General features: G+C 37.2%; 1 protein-coding gene across 6 annotated transcripts in view; it reads right to left on the bottom strand.

Moving 5' to 3' along the window:
• LOC120514279 (phosphodiesterase 4D interacting protein) overlaps positions 1-17,682 on the bottom strand; it is a 249,225-nt gene that overhangs the window by 29,930 nt on the left and 201,613 nt on the right. For all 6 annotated transcript variants that reach the window (XM_039734581.1, XM_039734582.1, XM_039734580.1 and 3 more), the window contains 5 exons: positions 15,974-16,090; positions 13,778-14,267; positions 11,639-11,874; positions 10,956-11,007; positions 942-1,195 (listed from right to left, as the gene is read on the bottom strand). In XM_039734581.1, the coding sequence (XP_039590515.1) occupies positions 942-1,195; positions 10,956-11,007; positions 11,639-11,874; positions 13,778-14,267; positions 15,974-16,090 (1,149 nt within the window). The remainder of the gene's footprint in view (positions 1-941; positions 1,196-10,955; positions 11,008-11,638; positions 11,875-13,777; positions 14,268-15,973; positions 16,091-17,682) is intronic.

The following is a 17,682-nucleotide window of genomic DNA, read 5'->3' as shown; positions in this document are numbered from 1 at the left end:
TGTCATGAATTAGTGGCCTGGGTTAACACATGATTTATTTATTTTGAGGCAAAGTAGATTTGATATGGCCTGTACTATTCATTGTAACAGCAATCATGTCATTACATGTGCCAGGTGATAGTGGGTACCCGCTCAGACACTGGCACCTTACATCTATCCCTGACCCACAGAGGATAGGTGCTACACATAGTGTTGTGTGCCGAGATGCAGAGCACAGGAGAGGAATCGATGCATCAGGAGGGAGGTTGTCCTACCAGCCAATGAAGTTCTGCACCATTATAATTGAATATGCAATGAGGTTAATAAGCATAGCCCATGAGTTTGTTTCACGGTTGCAACCAGACGGGGTTCAAGGAACACCATGTATGCACATATACAAGATGATTGTGACTTATAAAGGGTAAATTGCGTAGAATTGTGCACATATGCCATGTTTTATAAATCTGATTTTTTTTTTTTGCCATACACATTTTCCTCCTTTTTGGTGTTGGCATACATTCACACTTGAATCCATACAAAGTTCTATAAACAAGACTCCAGGTGCAGGACTGCAACCAAAGCCTTTGGTCCATGCTAAATATACAAGCACATTTTATCAAATAAAGACCTATTGGCTGAATATTAATAACCAATACTGAAAATGTGTGTAATAAGTTAATCTTTTATACATTTTTGCATATTTATCAATTTCTTGACATGAGAATGTCTAAATAACAGTCTGAAATAAATTGGGGAACAATTCTGGATATTCATTAAGAAAAAAAAAACTAAAAATGAACTAAAGAAACATGGTGTTACTGTATAACATTGCTTGTTTTCTAACTGATAAAATTATCTAGTCAGGCATTTTATTTATTGGTTAATAACAATGGTTTCTTATTTATAAACTATTTCCAAGGGCATTCAATTATGGTTCTGAAAGTTCTACTTTTCTTTTTTACCTGTACATGATTGTACTGGGCTCTCAAGGCAAACCTGCCCTTCTTGTGTGTATTCGCTGGCAGCATCCACATCAGAGCATCCATCAAGGTCATCATTGGTGGAAGCGTGATCGTCAGAGAGGAAAGAAGTCCGGTCTGAATGATCTGTTGTTTCTGAGAGGGCTCGGCTACTTGTTGGTGTGTCCACACGTTGCTGAAGCTTAGCATGAAGAGATTCAATAATCTTATCTTTTTGTTGAAGTTCTTTGCTCAGTCTAAGGATGAAAACATATAAATTAGCCTTTCCACATTATTATTTTACCAAGATTGAACAATAGAAAATATCAGAAATGCTTTGCAGAGGAACCACAAATATTAAAAATGCTGCAAAAACTGGTAAGAAAGTGCTATAATGATATATTCAGTTTCTCACTGTACAGTATCTAATAAACCAATTTGTACTGATTTTATAGGAAAACTGATTTCTTTCCTGCGGTGGACTGGCGCCCTGCCCAGGGTTTGTTTCCTGCCTTGTGCCCTGTGTTGGCTGGTTTTGGCTCTAGCAGACCCCTGTGACCCTGTGGTTAGGATATAACAGGTTGGATAATGGATTGATGGATTTCTTTCTCTTTTAAAAATGTCTTAAGTCACCCCAAATAATCTATAGCTATTTTCATTAAGGACTAAATACATATAGTTTATAAAGACACAATGTTTACATCAGTGATTATATAATTCTATAGTACAAATGGTAGTTGGCACATACAGTAAATAAACATCAATTTGAGACATCTTAATATATTTTCATAAAGGGAAATGTTACTGCATATTACTTCTTTGAACCTTAATTTATAATGAGACATTCCCTGTGTTGGGGTTTCTTAAGATAAAAACCAATTTGCATTAATCTCAAAAAACAGATGTTATCATCTGCAATCAATTCCCTTTCTTTGTGCAAAGGGAAGCTCTCTCAACATGAAAGAATAAGCACTTCATAAGAATACCGGTAAGCACTTTTTAATTCCTGTAAAAGTCAGAGTTGTACATTACTATAACTTAAGAATAAACACAGGGCATTTGCTGATAGATCAAAACAGTGTCCTAGTATGAAGATATGTCTTATCCTTCAAGCAACCCCATACTATATTCTTTATAACAACAAACCACTGATCCTGTTCCAAATTAAACTTAGCAGACTGATACACACACAGTGCATCCGGAAAGTAGTCATAGCGCATCACTTTTTCCACATTTTGTTATGTTACAGCCTTATTCCAAAATGGATTAAATTCATTTTTTTCCTCAGAATTCTACACACAACACCCCATAATGACAACATGAAAAAAGTTTACTTGAGATTTTTGCAAATTTATTAAAAATAAAAAATTGAGAAATCACATGTACATAAGTATTCACAGCCTTTGCCATGAAGCTCAAAATTGAGCTCAGGTGCATCCTGTTTCCCCTGATCATCCTTGAGATGTTTCTGCAGCTTAATTGGAGTCCACCTGTGGTAAATTCAGTTGATTGGACATGATTTGGAAAGGCGCACACCTGTCTATATAAGGTCCCACAGTTGACAGTTCATGTCAGAGCACAAACCAAGCATGAGGTCAAAGGAATTGTCTGTAGACCTCCGAGACAGGATTGTCTCGAGGCACAAATCTGGGGAAGGTTACAGAAAAATTTCTACTGCTTTGAAGGTCCCAATGAGCACAGTGGCCTCCATCATCCGTAAATGGAAGAAGTTCGAAACCACCAGGACTCTTCCTAGAGATGGCCAGCCATCTAAACTGAGCGATCGTTGGAGAAGGGCCTTAAGTCAGGGAGGTGACCAAGAACCTTCCAGAAGGACAACCATCTCTGAAGCAATCCACCAATTAGGCCTGTATGGTAGAGTGGCCAGACGGAAGCCACTCCTTAGTAAAAGGCACATGGCAGCCCACCTGGAGTTTGCCAAAAGGCACCTGAAGGACTCTCAGACCATGAGAAACAAAATTCTCTGGTCTGATGAGACAAAGATTGAACTCTTTGGTGTAAATGCCAGGTGTCACGTTTGAAGGAAACCAGGCACCGCTCATCACCAGGCCAATACCATCCCTACATTGAAGCATGGTGGTGGCAGCCTCATGCTGTGGGGATGTTTTTCAGTGACAGGAACTGGGAGACTAGTCAGGATAAAGAGAAAGATGACTGCAGCAATGTACAGAGATATCCTGGATGAAAACCTGCTCCAGAGCGCTCTTGACCTCAGACTGGGGCGACGGTTTATCTTTCAGCAGGACAACAACCCTAAGCACACAGCCAAGATGTCAAAGGAGTGGCTTCAGGACAACTCTGTGAATGTCCTTGAGTGGCCCAGCCAGAGCCCAGACTTGAATCCGATTGAACATCTCTGGAGAGATCTTAAAATGGCTGTGTACCGAAGCTTCCCATCCAACCTGATGGAGCTTGAGAGGTGCTGCAAAGAGGAAAGGGCGAAACTGGCCAAGGATAGGTGTGCCAAGCTTGTGGCATCATATTCAAAAAGATTTGAGGCTGTAATTGCTGCCAAAGGTCCATCGAAAAAGTATTGAGCAAAGGCTGTGAATACTTATGTACCTGTGATTTCTCAGTTTTTTTTGTTTTTAATAAATTTGCAAAAACCTCAAGTAAACTTTTTTCACGTTGTCATTATGGGGTGTTGTGTGTAGAATTCTGAGGATAAAATGAATTTAATCAATTTTGGAATAAGGCTGTAACATAACAAAATGTGGAAAAAGTGATGTGCTATGAATACTTTCTGGATGCACTGTATACTGTAGCACATTAAAACAAATGCAAAAATAAAATTCACCAATGACTGTAAAATATGAGAAAAACTTTTCTTCATGTCAGGCTTAAGAAAACTTGCTGTGATCATTTTAGCAATACTGATGGGCATGATAATTTTAAAACTTCTTATAACTGCTTTAAAATTATTGTCCATATTAGATAAAAAACATAAGCATTGGTTTCGGACAGAAATTCACCATGGAAATCATTTCACTTTAAAACAGATATTAATATTTAGCTTGATTAAAGTTAATGCAAATTTCATTTGTTTTACATCATGTCATGAATAGCCAGCATGAAAAATTGATAAACAGATATAAGACACCTAAGACATGCTACTGGCTCACCAAGTATCAATAAAAACATACAATATAATGAGAACAGCATGCACTTCTACAGTTGAAGTAAGAAGTTTATATACCCTTAAGTTTCTATACCCTTCAGGTGATTTCTTTAAACCTCATTCTATAACCCTTCATTTTATAGCTTCCTGTTGAGGACCTGAGCAGCTGGACCAGGCCAAGGGGATGCCCAAGTAACACCTGGCTGTGGCACATGCTGTAGATGGTCATTTCCGAGGGTGGGTGGGTCGGTGGGACTGCACACAATGTCTGCCTATCTGCCTGTGGGGTTGCCAATCAGAATCTTGAGCTGTTTCATTATGTGGTGGGTGCGGCAACACACTGTACCAGTGCAAGTTCCCCAATCTGACCTGACCTGACTGTTTTAAGACATCTGCTTTGTGCAAGGCAAAAGTAATATTGTTCAACAATGTTCACAGATAAGAGTATTATATTAGTATTATTATTATTATTATATTATTATTAGTATTATATAATATTTGTTGCAATAAATTGCTATAGGTAAAGCTGAATTTAGCTACATTTAATTATGATGATAGCGGAAATAAAAAAAAATATAAAATTAAATGGACTACCAAGAACACAATGGGGACGTAGCAGCTTATTGTTCCCATTACATCTTTATATTTACATGCTATGTTTAATGTTTACACATAATTGTTAAATTGATTACAGTATGCATAAATTAAAATAAAATTAATAATAGTGATTGAAAGAATATGCGTTATATTGAATACAGTTTTTAATATCATGTACACATTTATATTTCCATGATACAAAAAATTCGGATGGTTGTTTAAATAAAACACTACTTCCAGTTGAGTAATTTTTCTCAAATTTCATATTTGTTTGTTTTTTTATCATTATAAATATCTATACAAAATTTGAATCATGTATCTGTAATTATAACCATATTTTACTTGAAAATTTGAGGAAGTATTCAGTTAAAGTACCACTTCCAGTTGCCAGAAGTGGCGCAAATGTTGATAGGATTCCTTATTTTTGATATAAAGTAGGTGTACAAAACCTCATTGCCGTAGGTCACGGGTGTCAAACTCCAGGCCTGGAGGGCCACAGTGGGTTCAGGTTTTCTTTCTAACCCTTTTCCTAATCAGTGTCCAGTTTTCACTGCTAATTAACTTCTTTTCCCTCTATTTTAATAGCCCTGCTTTTAAGGATTAAGTCTTCTGAATTGATTCTTTTCTTCATTAAATGACAGCCAAACAGAAATGAGACATGAAACGAGCCAACAGATGACCAGCTAAATTGGAGCTTCAAACTCCAACCAGTTCCTTAATGAGAAGCTGAGTCCTGCTGTTAATTAAACCTGTTATTCAATTCCATGGCTTGTTGCTGCTCTCTTTCTGCCACAGCAGACATTTCCAAAACTGTTGATATTCTGTTTTTTTTCTAAGAACTTCTAAAATGTTTTGGTAACCTGATGGATCAACCTTACTGAGACCTTCATCTTTATTTTCAGATTTTGTTTGATGGGTACAGGTGAGCTGGTCATAGCCTGCTTGTTTTATGTCTCATTACTGTCTGGCTGCTAATTATGGAAAAAAAAACAACTAAGGGGCCTGAGTCAAGCTAATTAAAGCTAAGGCTAAAGAAGTTAATTAGCATCAAAAACTGGTCACTAATTAAGAAGATGGTTAGAATGAAAACCTGCAGCCACTGTGGCCCTCCAGGACTGGAGTTCGACATCCCTGCTCTAGGTCAAAGCATATTCGAGTTATTGTGTTTACAGTCAGACAATTTCAAGGATAGTATTTTCGGACTTGGAAATGACTAAAATGTCAAGATTCATCAAAATCTCGAGGTTGAATTTTTTCACAATTCCTATACTTTCTCTATACTATGTATACGAGATAGTAAAAATGATATTTAAAAGATGGACGTTTTTTAAAAACAGTTTTCATAAAATTACAAAAGTTAAGTCTGGCAACTTCAATACATATCCGCAAAACATACTATTATTGATTTCACACTCCAGCACTCTTTTGATGTTTTTATTACAATGAAAGGTAATGAAGAAAATTATATATAAAATAGGTTAGCTACAGTATTTCTTAATTTTCTACAGTGTCTTTTAAAGGACGGAAAATATCATGTTTAAAGCATTTTCTTTACTTAATGATACAAATTTAACATTAGATAAACTATAAGCAGTTAATAAAGATTGCATCTATAAGTATTATGACACAGAAATTTTAAATGTATTTATTAAAAGCCAAGCATGACAAAATTAAGTAAAACATTTCAAAGGAATAGCACCTAACTCTTAATCTGCAACTCACCTTTAAAAGTGCCACCCACACATGGCTATTATACTACAAAATCTGAGTTTCCTTCTATTTTTCTGGAAGGTGTCACAAGAAGCAAGACAATCCCTGTAGTAATAAGTGCCATCACTGCCCATCACGGGGCACAATCAAGCACATGCTCATTCACTCACCCTAAGGCAAATGTACGTTGCCAGCCAACCAAACAGAAGCCATTGGTACATGGATTTAAAAAACAGTTCCCAGAGGATACCGACAGCAGCACATATAAATACTGTGAACAGCAATGACCCCTGTTCTTCACTGTGCCCCCCTCCTACTAGAACTGGAAAAGACAGAATCAGCTTTCTCAATGTAATTTGTGTGTTACCCTACCATATTTTAAACTAAACAATGAAACAAGGTATGAGCTCAATCAGTAAAAAAATAAAACTTTCATCTACAAAATTGAATAAGAAGATGAAGAGGACCGTGGTGTACACAGAACAATATTTAGCCATTTTTTTTCACTTCACTTTTCTACAAGTATGTTACAGTGGACATAGCTGGTAGGCTCAGGTATGTAGTTTACTAAAAATACAATGAACTTGCATTTAGTTAATTAAATAAATACAGATATGTCAAGCATGTGATTATAAAAAATGTAAAACTTAAAAACCACACTTCTCACCTGTGGACAAAACACAACTTTAAAAAAACAAAAAATGACAAAGTTAACATTCTCATCTTAGAAGAATGACATTTATATTAACCCCTCAAACGTTCACTTTTCCCCCCTGTGGCTTACTTTTCCAGCTCTTTCTGCAAGGCTCTCCTTTCCCACTCCAGTTGCTTTCGCACTAATGCCAGTTCTCTTTCCTGTGTTCGGAACTCCCAAAGAGAGAAAGAGAAGAGCGACTCTCGATAGAGTGGACTGCTCTTTGACAGCATGGATTTCCACAGTGGGGCCATGGAGATCAAGCTTTGAATGCTCTGTGCTGAAAGTTGATAAGCACCGGGGTGGTCATATTATCCACCAGTATATGATGGTAAAGGGCATAATTGAAGAAGTACAAAAAATCGTGGTTGCACACTTTGGAAGAAAGTCTTGTTTTCTGAATGTCCCTGTGCTCAATTGCAATGTTAAACAAAAGCTTACTACATGGACTTAAAATGCAGTCACTATAAAGCGAGCCGATTAGTGAGACTGAGGCGTAGTGAGCAGCTTATTGCCTTAAGTAACACAGCATTACATCTATTATATGTCCTCCTGGTCACATTCTCTTCCTTTTTTTACCTGTTTAAAAAGCATAACGCGTTTAGATGGCTTTTCTTGTTATTCCAGGGAAGGAAAGTTGAATGTAGCTAAAGCTGGAGGGCAATTTCATTCAACAAACAATAAGAATGGACCATCATCTCTACTCTTCCTTAATGGGTCAACAGGCAGCTACTAGCATTTTCCAGATTCAATGCGCACTCAACAGTATATAATACTATTTACCATTAAAGCCTGCATCTCAAGAAACATTTCTTTCCTGATGTAATAGGCTGCTTGTCACTGACAGATACCAACACATAATGAAAACATTCTCTTCCAGAATGACAGCTACTAATTAGAAAAGAAGCAAGTGTACATCTTTCATGTCCTGTTTTGGCTGTTAGTAAATGCTACTTTCCCCATACGCTGAACTCCAAGACCCAACTTTACCCTCTCCGTATGTGACCTACTTAAGTCTCTTAAATAAGAGCTTAACAGCTTAAAGCGATTATGAGAAATGATAAGGTTACTACTATCTATTTTGCATTAGGTCAAAGGATGCTACTAGAATTTTAAATTGTGTGAAGAACATAAAAAGGCATCTTTGAGTAATATTTAACATAAAGTTAACTCTTCCTAATTTCTAACAGAATGCATAAATATTCCACAACATTAATAACAAACACAGATGGTCATCACTGTTTGTTTGCACACTTGCCTTCTATGCTTTGATGCAAGTTTCTTAACCAGCAAAAGTTGTAATACAAAGCCTCCAAGTGTTTCAGAGGAACACTCCTGTCAGTTAGCTTGCAGCTATCAGTCTGTTAGTGACAGCAGGAGTTACGTGCAAATCTGTTGTTGCTCCCCCAGCAGAGCAACCTTAACATAGTAGCATCGCTCTGAACATAATGAAAAAAACATTTACAAGAAAAGGCAAAAGGCACAACAATAGGTACCTACCTCTAAATAACTGTCCTAGTAGCTCACAACAAAAACCAGAAAACACTGCGTATTACCTTATTTAGGCAAACAGGCCACAGAACTGTTAAAATTCCTTAGCTATATTTGTTACAATTTTTCTAACTTGAGATTTTTAGTACTGTGCATTAAAGAGCAGAAACACATGTACACAATTCTGAGAAAAAGAAAATGTGACCCTTCGCTTAAACAGCAGAGCATCTTCTCCTCAACGCATTTTGTAGGTTAGCACACCTCCCAAATGTCCACATTGTTTCGCTTATTTGTAGAAGCATCTTGAACACTGAGTGAAGCTTGGCACTCCGTTAAAAAATAAAATAAAAATGAACAATGCAAATCAATTCCAAGAGCATGTGAGTATAGGTTCAGATCAAGCTCCAATGGAAAGCTAGCCAGTCAACTGGCTGAAACTCAGAACAGATGCAGAACAGTTAAAAAAGAAATCTGATCAACAAACTAAATCCCCTCAGGAATCTTCTTTGGCCAATTAGGGCTGGAAAAGTATCCAATCAGAATGCTTGCCGTTATCATCTCCCCAAGGGAGCCTGGAAACGAGTAATGACATTACTTTGCACATGGGTGACGCACCACTTGAAAACATCCTAACTGACAAGTGATTGCACAGAACTGCCGCTGCAGAATGCACTGTGGGGGAGGGGGCTGTGCTAGAGTGAGATCTCAGCGTGAGATCAGGCCAGTCTTTCTATGAAACCAAGAGACCTTCCACATTAATAGTTCTGCCATATGCTTGTCATATTAGTTTCATCCATTGAAACAGGGCAGAGAAAAAAAGGATATTTTATTTCACTGTATTAATGATGCAAAATTAAAACAGCTGCAGGTAATGACCAGGGGGAGCATGTGTCAGATCATTGGTTAATAGAATCCACCGTCCCTAAATCCTTTTGCTCGGTGAGTATCAACCATGCTCGGTGACCTGATTATTGTCTTTTTTCTCCTCAAGATCTGTACATTTAAATATAATAAGGAAGACAATTTATTCCCAACAGATAGTAGAAGCACCTCAGATCTGTTATTCTCTCTTTCTCTCTGTTGTTCATGCTCAAACACCTTTACATAACCTGTAAACGGATGCAGCACCAATCAGTTTTCACCCTTGTGACCACACAAAACTAGTCCAAACCTCTATATAGTGTCTCACATAGTGAGCATCATTCCAAAACACTAAACAGACAGATGTTTATACAAGCTGGCTATCTTGCTAACAGCTACAAAGTTACATTATTACTACAGACTGAACCTGTCACGTAGCATTTGCTTTGGATTATGTATCAGGTCATTAACTACCTTAATTGCTCAGCCACACCACACTTAAACAACTGATAGACTGCAAACATACGTTATGTCCTGCTTAAAGGTTTTAGCTCTGAGCATGTAAACACTTCTGGAGAGACCGGGCAGAACTGAATCCTAAACTTTGACTTAATGTTAAGTAAAAAACTCTTATTTTGCTACAATCATTTCTGAAATCTTTATAAAACATTTTTTGTTATTATTGTGTTAGAAGCCCTTTGTTAGTGCTTTGCTTTTTTTTACTTAACTATGATGGAATGTTTGCCTCCTGCGGAAGATTTTGTTTATTTTCTTCAAATTTGTAAAAACTTCCTCCAGGGACTTCAGTTTCCTGAGATAAACTAAAGACTTCCTTTTCAAATTACTTGTCATGCAAACATTTGACACTGTGTGCATGAGAATGTACAAAGGGAAAAAGGTTTTGCCATAAACACTTCAACTGGAAGAAACCTACAGAAAAGAACGAAAGTTGTATTCTCTGTGTCTCTTAATGCATTCAGATAGTTCAGCCATTACTTAAAAGATCTCCATTGATCCTGCCATCAAATTTATGAACGTGGCACAGGCCCATGACAAGAAAGACCATAGCTTGTCAACACTGAGAACAAAGCGAGATTGGCCTAATCCATCAGTGATCATAAAAGACATGCCACACACACACACAAATGATCAATTTAGACTTAGCAGTGAACCTTGGGTTTGCTTGAGGAAAGAGGACAAAATGTACAGGTTTAATATATGAAAGTGTTGTTGTATAGTGCCACATGAAAAGGGTTAACACTCTAGCAAGGACTAATTCAGCAAACTCACTTAAAATTAGAAAAACTGAGAAGCACTCTGGGAAAAAAAGTTAGGCAAACAATCTAAAAACTTTTGGTAATCGATACGCTGAACTCCAAGACCCTACTTTACCCCCTTCCATATGTGACATATTTAAGTCTCTTAAAGAAGAGCTTAATGGTTTAAAGTGATTATGAGAAATGATAAGGTTACTACTATCAGTTGTACATTAGGTCAAAGGAGGTGATTAGAATTTTACCAGTACCTGAGAGCAAGAAGTTCATGCCCTGTTTTGTCATCAATTTCTGATCTGTCTCCTAAAAACAGGAAAAAGCAAGTAAAGACTTATTGTTATGAATTAATTAACTCAGTCAATGAAAATAAAAATGTTATCTATCTATCTATCTATCTATCTATCTATCTATCTATCTATCTATCTATCTATCGATCTGATCTGCATTGTAAACTGACAACTGTTATCCAAGAAAACATTTAAAAAAGGTGAACATCCTTTGTACCGTTTAGTTTATATCTACTGTAATATATTCAACTGGTTTGTAAACTAATCCACTTGAAGTAAATTCTATAAGGCTATTCCGATATTTAGCAATAGAATAAAGGGTAATAAAGCACAACTATAAGTACAAAAGAAATCAATGATCTTGTCCCCACTTAGACTACATATAATTATATTTAAGTCTATTTATGTTAAATTATGAAGTTAAAAGTATGCGAGTTCAATGAATAAATGACATGCAATTGTTATTTAAAAAACACGCAAGAACAATACAGTTAAGTTTCTGAATGTTCTGTATGCCGGACTATATACAGTATAAGATCACAAATACTATTTTCATATCTATAAAATTATATAGAACTAGCCAAAATCTAAAAATTCATAATTAACAGATACTTTATACAGTTAGTTTAAAAAATAAGGAAACTTACTGCTACTCAGCTTGTTGCTCACACGCTCTGCCAGTGAGATGTTCTGAGCCAGCTGCTCTCGAAAGCTCTGACCCATATAGTAGTCTATGTCATTGTCCCGCAATAACTCTTCAAAGGACTTGGTGGTGTCACCTAGATGCTGAGACAAGATGTGACATATCCCTCGGCTCTCGCGCATCTTTTGTCTCAGATGTGAGAGTTCTCGTGCTTGGGCTTGAATGAGGGAATCATATTTTCTAGAATAAAACATTATACTCTTTATGTACAGCTAGCAAAAGAAAACATTATGTGAGGCCTCAACCCACTGAAACACAATGTCTATATTGTCATTGTTATAAACCCCAAAAAAAGAGTAAAATTTAGGGAAATATTTTTAAGACGAGCATTCTTGAAAATAGATAAAAGATGTGAGTGTATTCATATAAGCAGCTCATTTTATTCATGTATCTGTGTATGTCTTGCTAATCCATTTTCAAACTCATCTAAAACAAACCAGGGTCTTGTAGAGCCAGAACTCAAACTCACATGATGAGTCACTAATCCAGATCAGTTTGAAGAAATATATTTTTTCTGCATTAGACAGCACTGGAAACTACAATTAAATGTAGTAAAGATTCTTGGAGTCGTACTGTTTTACTTACTCGGGTAAAAACCTATATCTATATAGCATTAATGATTTCATAACTTTCTTTAGTAAAAAACAAAGTATAATGTATGTGCAAAGTGACAACACTCATGAAAAGTGATGTCGTTCAGTTATTAACCTGTACATTTTACAGTAATTGCTTACTGATTTATATCTGTCACTACAGATTATTCTTCCTGCATGTATGGTATCTAATGGCGTCTAAATATATGTGTAATCTACTTTAGTACTTGGACTGAAAGGCCACACTACACAGGCTTGGCCTGCATTCAGATACTTTAGTGGTTTTAACAGGAAAGCAAAAAAATAAATGTTTACATTAATGTTGTATTTAAAATAAGGGTTTCCAAATTAGAAGCCCAAATATTATATATCAAAGTAAGTAAAATCTTCTCACACTGACTTAAGTTTAATATACTTTGACTCAATAAGTACTCCATATAGTGGCTCTACTAAAGAACAAAGTGCCAGAATAAATATGCCACATTAGGTTTATTAAGGCCATCTTGCTTACTCAGAGCGAATTAAATAAGTCTATATCAAAATGACAGCTTTTCTGATTTAATACTATCTAACTCTTGAGCATTTGATTTGAATCCATCAGGGTCGAAACATTCATCCCAAATTAGTTTTTAATCCAGCTCCACCTTACATAAATTTGCTGCATTTTAGATGAATCCAGAATTTTCTTTTTGGCAACTAACAAACTGAAATCTGCTGACAAGAGATATTGTTCCTGCATTGTTAATAATTTCAGGAAGTTATGTTTATGCAGATATATTCCTAAAATACACCACCATACTGACAATACTTCCCAATTTCTTCCATTATAAACAGTGCTATTAAGCCATTGCAAACTTTTCATTAACTACTGTACCTGCTTTATTTAAGAGTCTCCAATTACTATATTTATATAAAACCACAATTAAGGCTTTAGAAACTATCATTTCCCATTCTAGCATGCACTTATTATTGTGCTTATATTTTAAGCACATATTTCAAGACACTTTAAGTAGATTATTTCAAGACAATTCCTTAAAATGCAATACATAACCGGCTAGTGGAGTACTGGTTTTGTAACTGAGCATGTTCAAGACCCACCGCTTGCTCCCTGCGTGACCTTCAGGAAGTAACCATATCCAGTCTATACCTAACCTATTAGAAAATGTGCTGCATTTACTAGTAAGAGATGTTCCATATGAAAGATGCTTGATAAATATTGGTAAAACAGTACAGTGTACTAAAGGTTATAATTTGTTGTGAATTTGTTCTGAAATTCTGAAATGCAACAGTTCTGCAGAACTGATGTAAACATGGTAAAGCTAGGTACGCCACTGTTATTGATAAGAATCAGTCAACATACCCAGAAAAATTAACATACTGTACCATCCAACCATTCAATTCATGCATCACTGAGTCCAAATGATCTATACATAGATCTTAACTCAACACAATCCTATGATCACACAAACTTCTACAATGCTTAACCTTACCCTGGCCAAGCTGCTGATTTCAATTCAGCTGTCCCATTTTTGCCCTCAATCCTAGAGGTCTTCAATTGGGCCTCCAATGAAGCCACTCGGGACACCAGCTCCTGCAGTTCTTTGTTAGGCTGAGCTATGGGGATTCCAACTCCATCTGACTGCCAGCCTTCATCCTCCTCCAAGCCACTTTGTGCTGGTGAGGCCTCGAAATCCCAAGTAACTTTATGGGGTCGTTCCAAGCTTGAAGCATAGTCACTGGTGACAGAAACAGAGCGCAAACGAGCCTGAAGATTTCTGATTACTTTCTCAGAGCGCTGTAGCTGGGCACGCAAATCCTGGATGTGTTGGTGCAAAACTGGAACATCTTTACAACTCACTGTATCATCCTGCAAGCCAGCACAAGCTTTCAAGCTAGATGTGAAAGTTCCTGAGGACAAGGGGTGATGGCTTTCATCCATCAGGCCAAACAAACGGCCATGAACATCCAATGCTTCATAGTCTGAGGGCAGATAATAATAATAATAATATTAATAATAATAGTAACACAAACAAAAACAATAATGCTACCTCACAGATTCACTATCCTAGATTTGAATCTCGTATCCAGATGCTGTCAGTATAGAGTCTGTATGTTATCCCTGTGGCTCTGCAGGTCATTCTACAAGTACTATGGTTCTCCTCCCTCATGCCCCAGAATATGCAGGTTATGTTAATTGTCCCCTGTGTGAGTTTCAGCATGTGCGTCAGTGGGCCCTAAACTGGACTGGTGTCCTGTCCAGGGCCGTTTCTTTCATTGCGCCAAAGTGCTTCCACTATAAGCTTAGACTTAGGCCCTTGAAAAGATCTACAAACTTGAAAAGGTATGTGTTAAAACAACAAAATCTGTTTCAAGTCAGGAATATGTTACACTGAGATCCATTTTTTTCACTTGCATTTAGCAGAGATCCGATAATTTTAGAGAAGTGTGGATAGTACAAAATCTCATACTGACTTGAATGTGACCTACAGTACATTTAAATGCTTGAAAATGACCATCCACAATTAATTTTAGTACACTATTTATGCAACCTTTGTCTTATATTTGCTTTGAAAGTCAAATTAGATGACTGAACCAGCTCAGTGTGCCAACTGAAAGAAAGTGAGGTGGAGAGTTAATTAATAGGCATTTTGGTGGACCATCACTTGTCACTAAACCAACACAGCCTAATTGCTGCGTGATGTATGAAGGAAATGACACAGCTGAAGACGTATATTTTTCCAAGAAAGTCTTGCGGACAAATGTTGACATAAATAGGCTTCTACGTACAGAATTATGACAGTGATAACTACAAAAAGGGCATCAGATACAAACTTTTGTTTTCAGTTCCTTTTTGTGCTATCCTGAGCTGAAGATTTTGCAGTTATCCCCTACTAAAAAGCAACAATATTAAGTAGAGCATCGTCCAGCATACTGTTGATGTTCATTGTGGCCTATTAGGTTACATCTGTCTTGACAAATTTGTTTTTATTAATTTTATGTATGTGGGTTATATTCAGGCTATATTTCGGTTCAAAATTATATCAGATTTAGATCCTTTGCAAAATGAATTTGAACAGTCAAAAAACTAGAAAAGAGACAAAAAATTGTGCATCTTTATTCTTTAGTAAGCCCTAAAAATTGCTTTAATAAACCCATAAATATTGCTGGTATTCCAAAAAAGACCATCATTTTTTCCTTACAAATAAACAATATGTGGCTACAAAACCAGACTCTTTCCTTTATCTAGCACAGCAATGTTGAGAACATGCACTGATAGTGCATTGCTGCACCCACCACATGATGAACCACCTGGATTGGGTCCCGAGTTCCCTGGAACTGTGTGAGGTTTTTTATGGTGGCTGGAGTGCCAATCCTGCCACCAACCACTAAATTTTCCATGTAAGTTGGACAACCTGCTTGCAGGGCTGGATGCAGATTAACGTCATTCCCATGATGAAGCACACTGTGTCTGTATAGACAGTCATTACTGGTAGGGTGATAAATCCAGGGTTTGATTTCAAAAGCATATGGAAAAAAAATGAACCAAAGCAATGACACTAAAACAAGAAACGGATTTTCTCTGTTCTAATCTTGACTTAATATGAATACATTTGCTCTTCAGGACAATTATCACCCTTCCCACGATTCTGCTACAATGTACAGGCAGCAGGACTACAAAACACTACCTGGGCTACTGGCTTCTTCCCGCTCAGCTTCATTTTCACTTCTCTCACAAGTCTCATAGCCCAGGTCTTGAAAATCAACTTGTACTTGTTTGCTGTCCTGTTTCACTGAAGTTTCGGCTGAGAGGAAAAGAAGCAAGTTGATAAGATTATATTGGATATTAACAGTTTTACAGCATACAATAAAAAACAACCTAATCTCAAATGAAACAACAAATAGTAAAATCAAGACTTCTTGAAGACTATGCTGAAAAAAATGTTTTTGTTACACATACTGTAATTCATACTACAAACTACTTTGCTTCTTAAGCCACAAAGTGTGATCTAGAATGAGAAACTGATGCCAAATTCAGACTGTGCTAGATACTGTAGAAAGCAAATACTCATTGGCTGAAAACTAAGGTTATTATTCCATTGTAATTTTGATAAAGCACTGTAATATTCTAAACTTGAATTAACTTTCAGAGCTGACCTAACAAAAGCAAGCTATAAAACATTTAAGTGACTGCAGTCCACATTTTTACTATTATACAATAGATGCACAACATAAGCAAGAGAGAATTAAGGAAAAACTATGGTGTAAAATTTTGCCATCAATGGAAAAATTTAGCTGGAGTTGAAAAAAATCATAGGCTGTAATAATAGTGGAGATAAGTCAGAGTACAGGAAGGTTGTGGAGGACTTCATCTTGTGGTGCAGGGACAACAACCTGCAACTTGACTTCAGCAAGACAAAAGAAGGCGGACATCCGGCGTGTCAAGAAGCCTCTGAGACCAGTCACCATTCAGGGGAAGGAAATGGAAGTGGTGCAGAACTACAAATATGTGGGGGTACACATAAACAGTAAACTGGATCGGTCTGACAACACTGTGGCACTGTATAAGAAGGGCCAGAGCAGACTGTACATCCTAAGGAGACTCAGGTCTTCAGCTGTTGGAAATGTTCTACCAGTCCATTGTAGCCAGTCCATTGTAGCCAGTGTGTTATTGTACACTGAAGACTCCTGGGGAAGCAATCCAAGCTCAAAAGAAGCATAATGCCTAAAAATACTTATAAGGAATGCATGCCCCATCACAAGGCTAACCCTGGACACACTGGAAGCTGCTGTAGAAAAGAGGATGGTTCCAAAAGTCCAAAAGTAACTGCCATCACAAAAAATCCCCTCCAGGGGGAACTTTTAACCACAGGCTCATTCCACCACAGTGTGCTTAAGAAGAGCCTCTGGAGGTCTTCTCTGCCCATTGCTATCAGGCCTTCTGATGTATTCATTAAATTAAAATTTCGGCTGCTCCCATTAGGGGTTGCCAGAGCGGATCATCTTTTTCCATATCTTCCAATCTTCTGCATCTTGCTCTGTAACACCCACCACCTGCATGTCCTCTCTCAGCACATCTATAAACCTTCCTTCCTCTTTTCCACTTGCCTGGGAGCACTATCTTTAACATCATTTTCCCAATATACTCAAAATCTCTCCTCTGCACATGTCCAAACCAATGCAATCTCACCTCTCTGACTTTGTCTCCTAACTGTCCAACCTGAGCCGACCCTGTAATTTACTCATTTCTAACCCTGTCCATCCTTGTCACACCCAATGCAAATATTAGCATCTTTAACTCTGCCACCTCCAGCTCTGTCTCCTGCTTTCTGTTCATTGCCACCATCTCCAACCCATATAACATAGCTGGTTTCACTACTGTCCTGTAGACCTTCCC

The sequence above is a fragment of the Polypterus senegalus genome, chromosome 14 (assembly GCF_016835505.1).
Source record: "Polypterus senegalus isolate Bchr_013 chromosome 14, ASM1683550v1, whole genome shotgun sequence".
Classification (NCBI taxonomy): Eukaryota; Metazoa; Chordata; class Cladistia; order Polypteriformes; family Polypteridae; genus Polypterus; species Polypterus senegalus.
The sequence above is the reverse complement of the archived record's forward strand: the minus strand, read 5'-3'. Positions and strand labels throughout refer to the sequence as shown.